Below are 13,747 nucleotides of genomic sequence, written 5' to 3'. Positions count from 1 at the left end.
TTCCTACTTTCTTGTAAGTTTCATCCAGCCATAAAATATGGATCAGATTGTCATAAATTAGGATAACTGGAATGCCTAAAATCAAACTGTGCCTTTTACACTTGCTGAGATCTGTCCTTGTGTTACATCATTTTCATCATAAGACTGAATATCAGAGGACAAACAGGGAAAATCACTATGCTATGCTGCAGTTACCAATTATCTAGGTTATCTAACTTTGTAGTTCAGCATGAGATACACAGTGGCTAAATAAAAATGTTTCAATAATTATATATAAAAAAATGATACCTTGAATGTAAATTGCTCATTGAAAACAGGGTTAAGGGTCTTCCTGTGGACTTTTGTCTCATATTTCTTCTTCTTATCAGGCAGCAGGAACACTTTCACATAGGGATCAGATGTACCACCCATATCTAATGCAGGCAGCTCAGCTGCTTGAATAATTCCAACCAGAAGCTGAAAAGACAGAAAAAGAGCAGAATGAGATTTCAAAGAGATATTTATTAAAAAAAGCACACAACTAAAAAAAAAATCACCCTGTAAGAGAGAAATACACATCCACACTATTTCTGGACTATGAAAAACAGTTCCCCCCCGACCTTAAAGGAAGGCAAACGAAGCAACACTACAGACTTTTGAAAACCAATTATGGCAGATGCAGACAGTACAAAAGCTGTTTTTAAGCGGAAAAGAGGTTTTCAAAGGGCAGCTGATTACAGATAAATACAGACTTCATCTTTTTAAAGACTGCAATCAAATAACTTTCAATTGCTATTGCCTCTTATGCATTATTTTTCTACGCTGGGCGCCATGAATAGAAATCACATTATTAAACAATCAAGAATGTCTAATTTTGACTAAAGAATTTGTGTTCTAAATCACCAACACTTAACCTTTCCCCTCAAAACATAAAAAGGTAATATATCAAAAGCAAATTTAAGGTAGAGCTTGACTGAAAACAAATGGGTCTTGCAGTCTTCCTTATATTTAGTTTCTCTTGCTGTGTATATAGGTTGATTTAGGCAGTAAACTAGGGACAACATTTTCAAAATGAAATCCCATGAAAACTAACCATTGTTAACTACGTCCTAATGACAATTCTTAATTTCACCGTAAAACAGAAAAGTTAGTATCTTAAATCTCTTAACACATTTTAAAAATAGGATTGAAGCACATTTGAAACATGTAAATGCCACAGCCATTTTTTAGTGTAACAGATGAAGTCATATGATATGTTGTCTAGACATCCCAGCCTACACTAGGCTGCATCAGCATAGTAAAGTTAAAAGAAAGAAAATACTTTTCATTCTTATTTCATGGACATGAAACTAAAGTAAATATTTAAGTGACTCTTCAAGGTCAATCTAGAGACAAGTGATTAGGAGCTGGGAGAATACTTTCTTCTATATCAGTTCTTTAGTCACAACATATTGGCCGCTCTCATGGATGAACTGCTTAAGATTGGAAACAGAAGATCTAACAAATGGAATAAAGAACATTACAGTATCAACTCCTGGCTTTTGGGAGACTCCTCAAAGCTGGACTTATTTTTTCTAGTTTTAAATCCACTGTGTGGCCTGCATGATTTCCAAAGGATGGACCTCTAAAGATCATTTAATTCAGTCATAAGTAGAGAACCTTTCCTCATCTCTCATATTCTTATTCTAGATGCATATTTCATAAATACATGGATAGGTTCAGGACCAATGTAAGTCTTTTACATCAAAGACTGAAAAACAAATCTATGGTGTGTAGTTAACAGATTGGAAAAGCAATTCAATTCCCTACTAAAATCTCTCTCTCTAAAGCAGAGGCATCATGCCCAAGGCAGTATGTTAATTATCTTGTCTTCAGTTTTAATCCCGCAACAAATTAATAACCTCAATTTTGGTTTTCAGTTTCAAGCAATACCAAACCTACACTGATCTCTCTAGGAATTTAAATCACCTTTTCCACTCTTCTAAATCATCTGTCCTCCAATAAATTCTGAAGTTAAGCATGTTTTAGAATAGCAAAATAAAACAGGAATCCATACCTCGAGAATTTACTACGTTAATTAAATACTACACGCATCCGTGGATTTGTAGCTTTCCTACTGTTATCCTGTCATAAAACACAGTTCTCAAAATCACCTCTTGACTGGAGATTCTTCCTGTTCAACTTTCCTGTTCTGTGGGGGACAGAACTTTTTATTTGCTTTTCAGCTCCTAACTAAATTTGCTTTACCAAAAAGGTGTATTTTCATGGAGAACAACAGAATTTGAGATAACAAGTTAATAAGGCAAAGTGGACATGAAGCAGTGAGAGAAAGCTACTTCTGGTAATTTTATGAACTTGTTAGAACATCTAATGATGAATCAACTTACTTTTACGTCCCTCTCTTTTTCCTCCCATCTTTTGTTTGCTTGTTTTAAATACCCAGAGGTAGAAGCTACCTTTTGCTCATCACGTGTAAGCTTACTAGTCTAATGTGGCTTGATATTGATGGGTGACACTTCAGTACATTATTAATAATAATCAAATAAAACTGTCCTCAGTTTTGATTAAAGTTATGAATTCAGAGTACACTGAACGCTAATTTAGTAGTACTTCCGTCATACATCTTCAGTCTTGCATTCTTCCTTTTCTCAGCAAGGATTTCAGAAAATTCTGCTGTACCTACAGGCATAAGTTCATTTTCCCCTTGCACAAAGAGAACTGAAATGTTACAGGTTGCTTGTTTCAAACCTGATTGTTCTGGAAGTCATAATCCAAAGAATATTGGATTTTCCCTAGTTTCTCCACTTCTTTTGGTTCTTCTTTCTCTTCCCCATCGGTCAGCCCAGTCTCAGCATCATCGTCCTTGAGAGCCTGGAAAGAAGGAATGTAAAACTAATAAATAAGGTTAACTCCTCAGTACTAGTTTAAATCAGACACTGTCCTCAAATCTATTTTGAAGCCATTAAAAGCAAGCATGGCAGCCGAAATCCAAATATGCAGTTTACATATGTATATTTGTACTATTTAGATTGCTCAGTATGTAGTAAATCAGCAAGCAAGCAATGGAAGTAGGAAGAAAGCTTCTTGGAATATTACAAGCAAAAACTGTCATAAAACCTGAAAGTGGAAAGAAAATATCAGCTTCATACCAAAGAACTGTTCTGGGCTCACACCGTCTCTTAAAGAGGCACAAGGAGGCAAACATGCTATTAAATAAGCAAAGTCACGCATTCATTCAACTTAAGGATATCCTGGCAATGTGAAACCTGATTGTGCATGCTGTGAATCACTTGCAATTGGCAACACGCTTCTGTAGGATAAAGAGCATGTGTTGTGGATGAGTTCTTCCTACAATCATATGCCAAACATTTCTCATGTTTATTTAGAATGAATATGGAAGCAAAGGTATCACCATGCCATTAGCAAATGCATGTTTCTCCTTTTCCCTCCCTCCTGAGACCAGTTTCCTTTTTATTCATTCTTCCTGTAAAGCACAGCTGAACCAAACTGATTGAAAACTGATTGTAGTTTGCTTAGAAAAGATAAAAAAATAAATACTGAACTGCTTACGGTTTTGACTATTATATAAAACCTGCTATTTTCAAAGGAGGTAGCAGCTACACAGAGAAAATACTAAATAATGTCATCTTTTTTTTTTTTTTTTTTTTTTTTTTGCTGTACCAGAAAGCAGAAGTATTTGCATTGTGAAAAGGGGAATTTATACAACTATTAAACCGTACAAACGACACCTATATATGCAGTTTTATACTGTGTAAGAACTGAAAAATGGACAAAAAAGATGAGGAATACTTGTGGAAAATGTAAACATAAAGTTTAGATTTTTAATGCAAGGAAACAATACTGAAATCACTCAGCCAGAATTCTGATTTGCACACAATGGTATAGAACATGTTTATCTATAAGAGCCCTGTCTGGATGAAAGTCCCTTCAATATGGAGCTTCTGCTTGCACAGACTATTGAGTGCAATAATAAGATTTGATCTGTTTTATTTTGTTCTTTCTTTTTTTTCACAATGCGATGTGGTCTGAAGAAATCTACAGCATTTATATACAATAGGTTGCAGCTGGAGCTCTATAGCAGAAGAGACAGTGAGGCTGGGAAGTAGCAATACCTACTGCTGGCGGTGGTTTGTGAAAACAAAATAAAAACTGCAGAAAAGCATTAACATTCTCACTCAGCCATGAAGGAAGCGGGGGCCACGCAATAGCGGCGTGGGTGTGGTAAAAGGAAAGATTGATCTCTGAAGTAGAAAACGTTATTTTTCAGAAGCCGGATCTAAAATTCAAAAGTTCAGGCTGAAAACTGTACAGTATTAAGCAATTATTTTTCTACTTTTTGAAAAAAAAAACAACAAAACTAGCAATTCAGCTGGCATGGCTCAACTGAAATCAATGCAGCAACATTGATTGATGCAAGCTGAGGAGCTGTGTGAAATATCTGAATGTTAGTGAATGATGGACTCTTTACTAGGAACACAAATTACAGCGTACCACGATGTTGCAATCAGTGGGAAAGGTTGACAGTGGATGAGAATCACCCTTGATGTTGGAAAAATAATATTTTCCAAACTAAACCATTTGTGTTTCGAAGGACTGGACTACCTAGTAGTATTCTGAGATATTTTAATTGCAGAGCTGAGCTCCCTGGCTGTGGCACAACATTTTTGTTGACACAACAAACGTAGCAAGAAGATAAGGTTGGAGCAAAGCCAGTCTGGACACAAACCCTGCAGAACTATATGTGGGAATTTCAGAATATGGAGTGACATGATTATAGCAAACACCTTGCTTTCACTGGTAATAAAAATAATCTCGAGAATCTGTAATCACGAATTAAAGAAAAAAAGAAAAAGATGTGACTCAGTCCAAGTGAAGCAATCACATTGATCAGAGCCTGGAGACAACATGAAGCATTAACTCAGAATGGGATGTGAACTCCAAGACCCGCTGAATCATCTCAGTATTGCCCTAACAGAGGGCTGCGTGACAGAAGAGTGATAAACAGCTCCAGGATATCCCTGATTCTGGGATAAGCGCTGTTCTTTCTGCTATTGCACCTACTTTTGACTTGGATTCAGTTTGAGCAGAACAATCCTGCAGCCATTCCTCGGGAACAAAACAGAGACTGCAAAGGGAACCTTCTGTGACCCTTTCTGGCTATGAGGCATCTGTAACTATTGCAACAAGGCAAACGTTACATACCCATATTCTCTCCAGAAAAATTATATACTCTTCTGCATAGCTGAATCACATCAGGAGATATGAGAGGTTTGGCTTTGTCATTGTGAAAAAATTATCACTATGTCTTCAGAAAATACAAGGGGAGGCTAAGGAGTTCTTAGAACTCTTGCAAGGGAGTGCTGAAGTGCAGGCACAAAACATTGCATGATTGGTAAACTCCTCTCTCCGTAAGTTACGAGAGTCCTATTGGAAGGTGAAAGCTATCTCCCAGGAGAGAGGGAAAATGTTTCATGTTACTCACATCAGCCGAGTAGCTATATTATTCTTCTTGACCTTGACTCAGAAACACTGAAGAACTAAGAAACACTAAGACTGAGATGGCGTTCGGATTTGCCCAAGGTTTAGGAGTGGGAGGAGGAGAGAAATGACAAATGGTTCGTTCTAAAGCTGTCTGCTCCTAACAGTTTTTAAGTTCAGGGTAGGAATTTGCTTTCAGATTAGAGGACAATGCTTTAAGAAGATGGGTCAAGGGAAGCACAGAATTTTCTCATGTGTGATGCTGCTGCTGTGTTCCAAAGAGGAAGAGGAATTGAATTGCTTCAAAGTAGATGAAACACCCCACAGAGATTCTCATTTTGTATTGAGATTTTCTGAAAGATCAATAACGGAATAGCACTGCAACCCTCAATTTACAGTACACAACATCACCCTATGCTGGTTCTTATTGCTGTATTGCTACAATCAATTAAAATAAGCAGCTATATTTTATTGGTTTTAAAACAAGTACAGTATTTTTAACTATAAACTGACTTCCAACTCAAGCCTCTTCATCAGACATGACTGTGATCAGAAAGCCTGAATTACAGTGTAGAGAAATATAAGCCCCTTTGGTTTCTAAATATTCTTTTAATTCTGTGACATCTTTAATGCTTTTTCTGTGAAATGTGCAGCATAGAAATCTATTATTTCATCATGCTGAAAACCATTTATTTTTTCTAATTATGGAAGACCAAAAAGTTCACTCAGGTGAACATATAGAAATCAACTGCAAAGAAGCATCTATATCCTCTTACACGTGTGTGTCTGAAAACCGTATGCTTATATGTAAGTAAGAATGTCCGCCCCCAAAAAATGTTAGTTTATTGCAACCATTACAAAGTGACACATTCACATATAATGAAAGCTGCAAGTGGAAGAAGTTCTGTTGTGCCAGGGACTGTAACAGAGCCACACAATGTATGTTTCCTTAGAGCTGGAAAACGAATTCTTTGAGCACCCCCTCATTTAATCCTTATTTGAATGAGCTCTGTAACTTGTTTGAACCAAGGGTGCAGACATAAATTTACATATGCCATTAGGATTTTCTTTTCTGTGCCATGCTTAGTCAATTGTTCCCAAGCTCATCTACTCTGTAGTGGCTTCTACAACAAATAGAGCTAAATTACAGCAGAGATTCACAGTTCAATTTACTGGTTCTTTCTTCGCTTCTGTAACATAATTAAGGGTGGTTTTACAGTCTCCTCTTCTGGGTTTATAAAGAAAATGCTTCGTTTTCAATTTTTTTTTTTGGTAGTTTCATCTTTTGCATAAAAAGAGGGAAAGAAAACCCCAAGCACTGCCTGTGAATGCAGTTCCGCAGACTCCATGCCCTGCACTGGGTTCTTGCATTTCCTGGGCTTCTTCCCTGCTTCACTGCAGCAGGCAGCAAAACCCTCTTGGCACTGATGCTGCCCTTCTGGTGCTGTGAACATCCTTTGCTTCCAGCTCAGCTCCACCACTGGACCTCTACACTGTCAATGGGTTTTCACCACTGCTATCCACCACAAAGCACAATCCACATGCGATTAAAACAGCTCCATGTGTCTTTTTATTTAATGTCTCCCCAAAGTGTACTTCACAGCCTCCTGCAAAGCAAGGCAGAGGTCACAATCTCATCTCAGTCACTGTGAGGATGAAAAGACCCAAGAAGGTGCACTTTGCTCTTTGATTCCTGTCTCAGCTATCTCTGTGTCCTTTGTTAATGCTTACTCCACAATTTATTTAGGACTGCAAGCAGAGTGTCTTTCACTGTTGTAGGTACGGAAAGATTTTCATTAGCAGTATTTAAGGGTTGATTCCATTCATGGGGTGACCTATGGCCTCACTTGTAGGGAAAAAAGCCACCAGTAAGCAAGAAGAAGACATGTTAAGAACAAAAACATAATGTTGACTGCAGCCTGCAAGGTTATTTCACCATGGTGCATGCTGCAGTCTGATTTCCTTCTACACCTGCTCTGTCAATCAGTCTTCTTGTTCACATGGTGAAGGAGGTTTCTTTTAACATATGAATGATGTCCAGTCCTCAGGCTTGTGCAATGCCTGCTGAGCTGAACGGAAGAAAACAATATTATTTTGTAGCGAGAATGTTCTGTGCCATGTCCAACAACGAATTTATCAGAAAGGCAATTTTTCCTCCTATTGATGTCCATACCTAGGAATGGCTGCACCTAATGGTGGTGCGTTTCTTATCAATTTCTTTCACATTCAAGTACACCACAGTTCTGATGTGGCCAATTTTTATCCTGGGGGAAAAGAAAAGCCTTTGAAAATTCCTGGCTGATTCCCTATCACAAGACAGAAAAGACTACAATTGTAACACATTTTCTACCAGAGTCCCTCAGAAGGAAAGGCAACATTTCATTCTTTCAGCATCTGCTTTCTCTCCATGAATTAATTTAAAGAGCATGTTGTGCATGGATTTCCAGTGGCTGAGCCAGGTTTTGGCCTCTGTGAAAATGACTTTGCCATTACTACTGTAAGGCTGTTGGCCTCACTCACCAGCAGTGGGCCACACTGATGCACAGAATGACCCTGCTGTGTCCAGCATGCGATGCCCTGACACTACTTCCTTGCTTGTTATCCAGGTTGTAAATGGTCTGCTGGATTATCCAAAGGCTTGCTTTCTTTAGGAGCTCTCTGACATGAGGCCATTGCATTCAGCTTAAGAGATCACTGAATTGCTGGCGTACTGAAATACTGATTTCTTTTGGTTCAGAAAACGGATGTAGCAAATGTAAAATACAGATATGTAGATTCAAGCTGGAACTTTTAAGTCCTCAAATTAACATTTTTTTCCTTGTTGCCAGTGTTTATTTGCTAAAAAAAGATTCAGACAGTGTCAGTGTCAACCCGGCGGCCTGTTTTAGAAGCTCACCCTGTGGATCACGGCTGTGTGTTGACCACAGGGCCCATACGCATGAACAAAAAGATGCAAGTGCTCTTGCAAGTATGCTAGCATGCTCTGCCCCCACTTCCCATATGGCAGTGGTTTGTTGTGTTAAGCAGCAGGCTGTGAGTAGGAGGCAGATTTAGGCTGCTTGGCCAGTGCATGCTGCTCAATCAATTGTTCACCATCCTTCCCAAATGAATGGCAGACAGCCAGATGGAAGCATGCTTTGGGATAGAGCTGGCTCCTGGGCATGGGAGGACCACTCTGAGTACTAAATTTATTTCTGTTTAAAATTTGTCATACTATATAATTAGTGCTACATCTATTTAACAATGCAAATTAATCTAAATATAGCTGGACATTATTTAGTGGGTGCTACACTGATATAAGGAAGAAAAAGTTGGCAAAGAACTGTCCTTTTGGCTTATTTACATAAAAAGAGATAAGCTTTGACCATCCTTTAAATAGAACCTTATCAAGTATCTGATATTCTCAGATTTGAAGGTTATTCTACTGTTCATACACGTTATCCACTTTTCTGTCTGTAAAGAATTTCTGCTTTTGCTTAAAAATTAAACAAATAAATACTCCCAATAGGGTTTGAAGTTCATACCTCATTAACATGAACTGCTGTTCCTATTGTAGGTTACTCATTTCCAATAACTTCAGGCACTTAGTGTAGGAGCTCAGCTCTCCACATAATCAGTGGATACACGTGAATGTCTTTAGAGTGTGATTCAAATCACTTAATTTATGGAATAATTGCGTACCTCCTAGACACAACTCATTAGGAACCTGCAGACTCTGGTCTTGAATAAACAATTCAAAACCTGGTCTGTTAATCAAAAGAATGCAAGAAATAAACATCCTTGACTATAGAAGATTCCTACGGTAAGACCTTCAGTACAGAAAACAAGACGTGTAAGTCTATATCTTCATTTCATCCTAAAAGTAGAATAGGTTACCATAAAAGTAACAGTAGTTATTTTATAGAAAAAAATATAATACTTTTGAAAGGGGGCAAAAAGAAACGCAGGAATCATGCATAGCAGGCTCCTCTGTCTTCTTGGGAGTGGCTGAGAGGAAGAGATAGGAATGCAAATAAGTCCAGCCATGTGGCTCATAGATGTTGCTTTCATAGTTCCAAGGTTATGAAGTGTAATATTAACCTAAGCTAAATGAGAATTTTGCAGAAAATCTTGTAGAACGTACTCATATATAACATTACATCTTCATAAACATGTTGCTTTCACATTTTCTCAGGAAGTTTTATGCATCCTGAACAGTTATCGTCCGCAATGGGTGAAAAAAAAGCAGTAGGACAGTTGTTTGAGCCTGAGGTCGAATTAACACATAAATGGGACTCAATCAAGTCATTTTGACCATCATAGTATAGTAATTGGGATTGTTTTCTAGCAAAGACTTGTTCACATTGTTTTTTGACTAATTTTCTGCACTGCACTGTGTCTGCAGCACATGCTGTCGTTCTGAGTGTGAATTAAGATACTGCATTGCATTGCAGATAAACTGTGGTGAACAGTAACATCAGCATGGGCTGAAGATACCAACAAATGGGAACTGGCTTGCTGAGACTGACAGGTGGCATTCTCTAATTCTCACTGTTCTCTAAGCTTTCAACTGGGAAAGCAAATAAACACAAGGAAGCATTGCAGAAGAAAGGACTGCTGCCAGGAAGTGTTCCTGTCCCCACACAAGATCCTACTGGAATATACTTGGCAATAAAGGCTTGGGTTCCTTTGAGTAAAATACAGACTCTTTCGAAGCTGGTGCAAATTTCACTGACTTAATTTTACCAACTTTTCTCAAGCTACCAGGTCAACGCACATGACTTTGAAATATTTCTGAAGGCACCTAACATCAAAAAACTCGTCAGTGTTTTGTTTCTTTGAAGGAAAAGGGGTTTACTGCTGAAACTGTCTGTTGCAACTGCAGCTCTCGATATTGTATTACTTTATAATATCCCATAATTTCACTGCAATTAATACATGAAAACTAACCATAATACTGTGATGAAGTTGGTACGTAGCCCCAGTGGAAAAGGAAGGCCTACATAAAGAAAAAACAAAGATCCAAAGAAGTTCATGAATGACTGAAGGCAACAGCAAGTCAGAATTATACTCTATATATTCCAGGGTATAGCACATATACCTGATCCCAGGTCTCCTGTTTCATTTAGCACACACATCCATTGTAAAACAAAAATGTTTCAGTAATGATGGTGTTTCAGCCTGATGCAATGAGGAATGACTGAGATATTAAATCTTCTTCTCCAAAAATGCTCTGTGACCTAATAAAAAGTTCAGATGACTACAGCAACTACTCTCCAAGCAACAGAGCTAAATACTAGTAATTTTTCAGTGCTGCTGTTCATGACTGAAATGATTAAGTCTATACCTTTCCTCACCCCATAGGCTGAGCTTAAGCAAGAATTTTGTGGTACCAATGCATTAAATTCAGACCCAGTAAATAAACAGCATTACAGTGTCTCTAGGGCTGGCTGTTTGGGTGTTGGGCTAGGTGTTTGTTCCTAAGGTAAAATGTTGTGGGAGCCACTGGAGGCATGGCAGAGACTGGGAAGTTACCAAGATGAAAAGTGCGATGGGAAGATCTCATAAGAACATGCCAGTGGTCATTTAGGTGCACCCAGAGAAATATGCAGTAAGATCACATAAAAGAGTTTGGCATGGAATACTATGAACTTAAAGCATGTGCATTGTGCTGAGATGATGTGACAGCCCACAGCAAGTTTCATGAGGTGCCAACAATTTTACTGACGCTAAGAAAAAGACAGTAAAAAGTACTTATTGCTTTTGTCTGCTGCTGATACGGTGACATTTATAGAAGAAGGAAATAACACTAGCAAGTTATTTTTAGGTACCTATCGATTTCAAACTTGAGCTTTCTAGTACAGTTTGACGTAATATTTGAACTACAGCAAAAACAACCTGTTCTTTTCAGTTCCTCTAGCCTTCCCCCACCAAGAAAATACCCAATCAGTTTGGTTCAGCCTCTTGATGTGTGCACCAAAGCTACTACATATAAATCATATAAATAAGGAGCCAGAGCTGTCAGAAGACTATATGAATCAGAGCTTTAGACTAGGTGCATCCGAACAGCAAAGTAAACCTACCGCAAGTGACAATCCAGAACAGTCATGAGACACAACACAGACAAGGAGGACATAGAAGGAAGAAATAAAAATTAAAACATCCACATACGAATATTAGCAAAAACCATGGAGAAATGACCTTTTTAAGTACATTCTTATAATAATTTGCCTCCCCAGACAGAATCTTTTCCTCCCCCTACCTCTTGGCAGAGTTGTGTACTTTGATTGAAAAAGTAACCATGGAGAGCTGTAGAAATGTGTTGGAAGACTGAAAGCCTTGTATCGTTTTAAACTCTTCTCTCACTTCATTGCAATCAAATTTGCTCATAATCTATATTATTTCACCGTTTCTCATTTAAAAATCAGACTCAAAGTTGTGTTCAGGAAAGTGGTCATTCTGAAGTGTAAGTCTAAGAGAAATAAAAATTATTTCACTTTCTATAATGTCTAGCTACTGCGCATGACTATCGATCCAACTGAGTCTCTGTGTCAAAAGGATCTTCACCTATGCCAAATTATACGGCTCTATAAGGGTTTGGCATAGACATGCCGGTCAGCATGGGCACATGTAAGCCAGAAGTTCTCTTTGACAAACTAAACCAGGCTAAGCTGGAAATTACGCTTCCAAAGGCTGATACTGCCAAATGCTGCTCCCTTTCAAGTTTTGTGCACCTAGGGAACTAGGATCTTGCAAGATGCCAAGTGCCTATCAACTGCTATTATGTACTCTCAGTTGAAGGCAGCAGGTAATTAGCACTCGTACGTTTAGGCTTAACAATGACTGAACTAAGCTTATTGTTTTTTGACAACATTTAAGATTTCTGGTACTCTATGTTGCCCTTTATAAAGGCAATAGATTAACATCCTGATTTACAATTACTTTTTTTTTTCACCCCTTTCTTTTTATGACAGAACCTTGGAAGTGATTCATTCCTCTTTAGTGAAGTATTTTATATTTAACATTGCATGAAGCTCAGCGAGGTATACTAAAGCCTGCAGTAATAATTCCAGATTAAACTGCCAGAATAAAAAATCACTCATGTTGGGAAAAAAAAAAAAAAAAAGACAGCTGAGTTTTGAAAAATCAGAAATTAAGTTGTTAGAAGCTATTGAATGCCAAGGACCTCAAATGTATACATTACTGACTGGTATGAAATTAAGGGAGGTAACTCAATCAACCTGTTTTAGAAATCCCAGACACTTCAGAGGAAAGCTGGCCAGAGAGCTGGTGATGCAGTCACTTATTAAGGGTCCAACATTTACATTTCTCAGCTGAGAATTTATCCTCATCAGGTTTACTGTGCAAACCAAACCATGTCAGTGTGTTTGGGCAACAGAATATTTGGGCAAAAGTATGTTTAAATATCTATGCAGAATACTTTGAATGGAATCATCTTGAAACACCTAACGGTGTAACATTTCAAAATTTGAGCTACTTTTTTTTTTTTTTATAAGGAGCCATTAATCAGCTTTTTATCAAATTTTCCCAGGAAAAATAAAGTTATTAAATTCAATACTAATTACATAATAAAATTTTCCATTTTATATATTTATTTTCCAAGAATCCATGGTCATTTATCCAGGTCCTAGCAAATACAATTAAAAACACTTAATAATATATTGTCAATCCAACAGTTGTCTTAAATGATATGGAACAAACTCCACATTAATATCAATAAACAAACTGCACATTATTTATCCTGCAAGAAAGTATTAGGTTTGTTATCATTAGTAACATTGGTAGAACACAGCAAACAACATTGCAAGGGATTTTTCCACAAACATAATCAGAGTTCTTCCAAATTACCCTTGCTTCAATGGAAAGAAGCTAGCTAAAAGTAGCCCTGGGTAAACCAACAATTGATGAAGTGACTTTCCATGTCCGGCTTGTGGGGAAATAACTCACAATTACTTAATAATACAATCTCTAAATTAAGTGCAGGGAATTCATGAATCCTAGATCTGGGTGGTTGAGGTAAAAGGGGTTGTTTCATATTCACCATATGGAGAAAACAAAATCAGTAAAATACAAAATCTTTTTCAAAGGAAAACACCAAATTTCTGCTCTGTTGTATTCTAAGTTCAACCTCACTTGTCTTTCTAACCTTGAAACAGGTACATCTACATTAGTGACTTTGTGTGCTGCTGAGGTTGTTTGCAGATGTGAATTTGCCTTGTGTCTATGCTTGAAGCTTTGCACTTCAATACACTAGTGTGGTACATGAAGA

At 37.7% G+C, this 13,747-nt stretch overlaps 1 protein-coding gene across 7 annotated transcripts in view; it reads right to left on the bottom strand.

Annotated features, from left to right (window-relative positions):
- Nucleotides 1–13,747, bottom strand: part of SYT1 (synaptotagmin 1) — a 346,410-nt gene that overhangs the window by 74,128 nt on the left and 258,535 nt on the right. For 5 of the 7 annotated variants that reach the window (NM_205171.2, XM_046914451.1, NM_001396953.1 and 2 more), the window contains 2 exons: nucleotides 2,728–2,850; nucleotides 289–456 (listed from right to left, as the gene is read on the bottom strand). In NM_205171.2, the coding sequence (NP_990502.1) occupies nucleotides 289–456; nucleotides 2,728–2,850 (291 nt within the window). The remainder of the gene's footprint in view (nucleotides 1–288; nucleotides 457–2,727; nucleotides 2,851–13,747) is intronic. The other 2 variants (XM_046914478.1, XM_046914489.1) reach the window with 1 other exon arrangement.

The sequence above is a fragment of the Gallus gallus genome, chromosome 1 (genome assembly GCF_016699485.2).
Source record: "Gallus gallus isolate bGalGal1 chromosome 1, bGalGal1.mat.broiler.GRCg7b, whole genome shotgun sequence".
NCBI lineage: Eukaryota > Metazoa > Chordata > Aves > Galliformes > Phasianidae > Gallus > Gallus gallus.
Note: the sequence above shows the minus strand (reverse complement) of the source record. Positions and strands in the feature narration are given on the sequence as shown.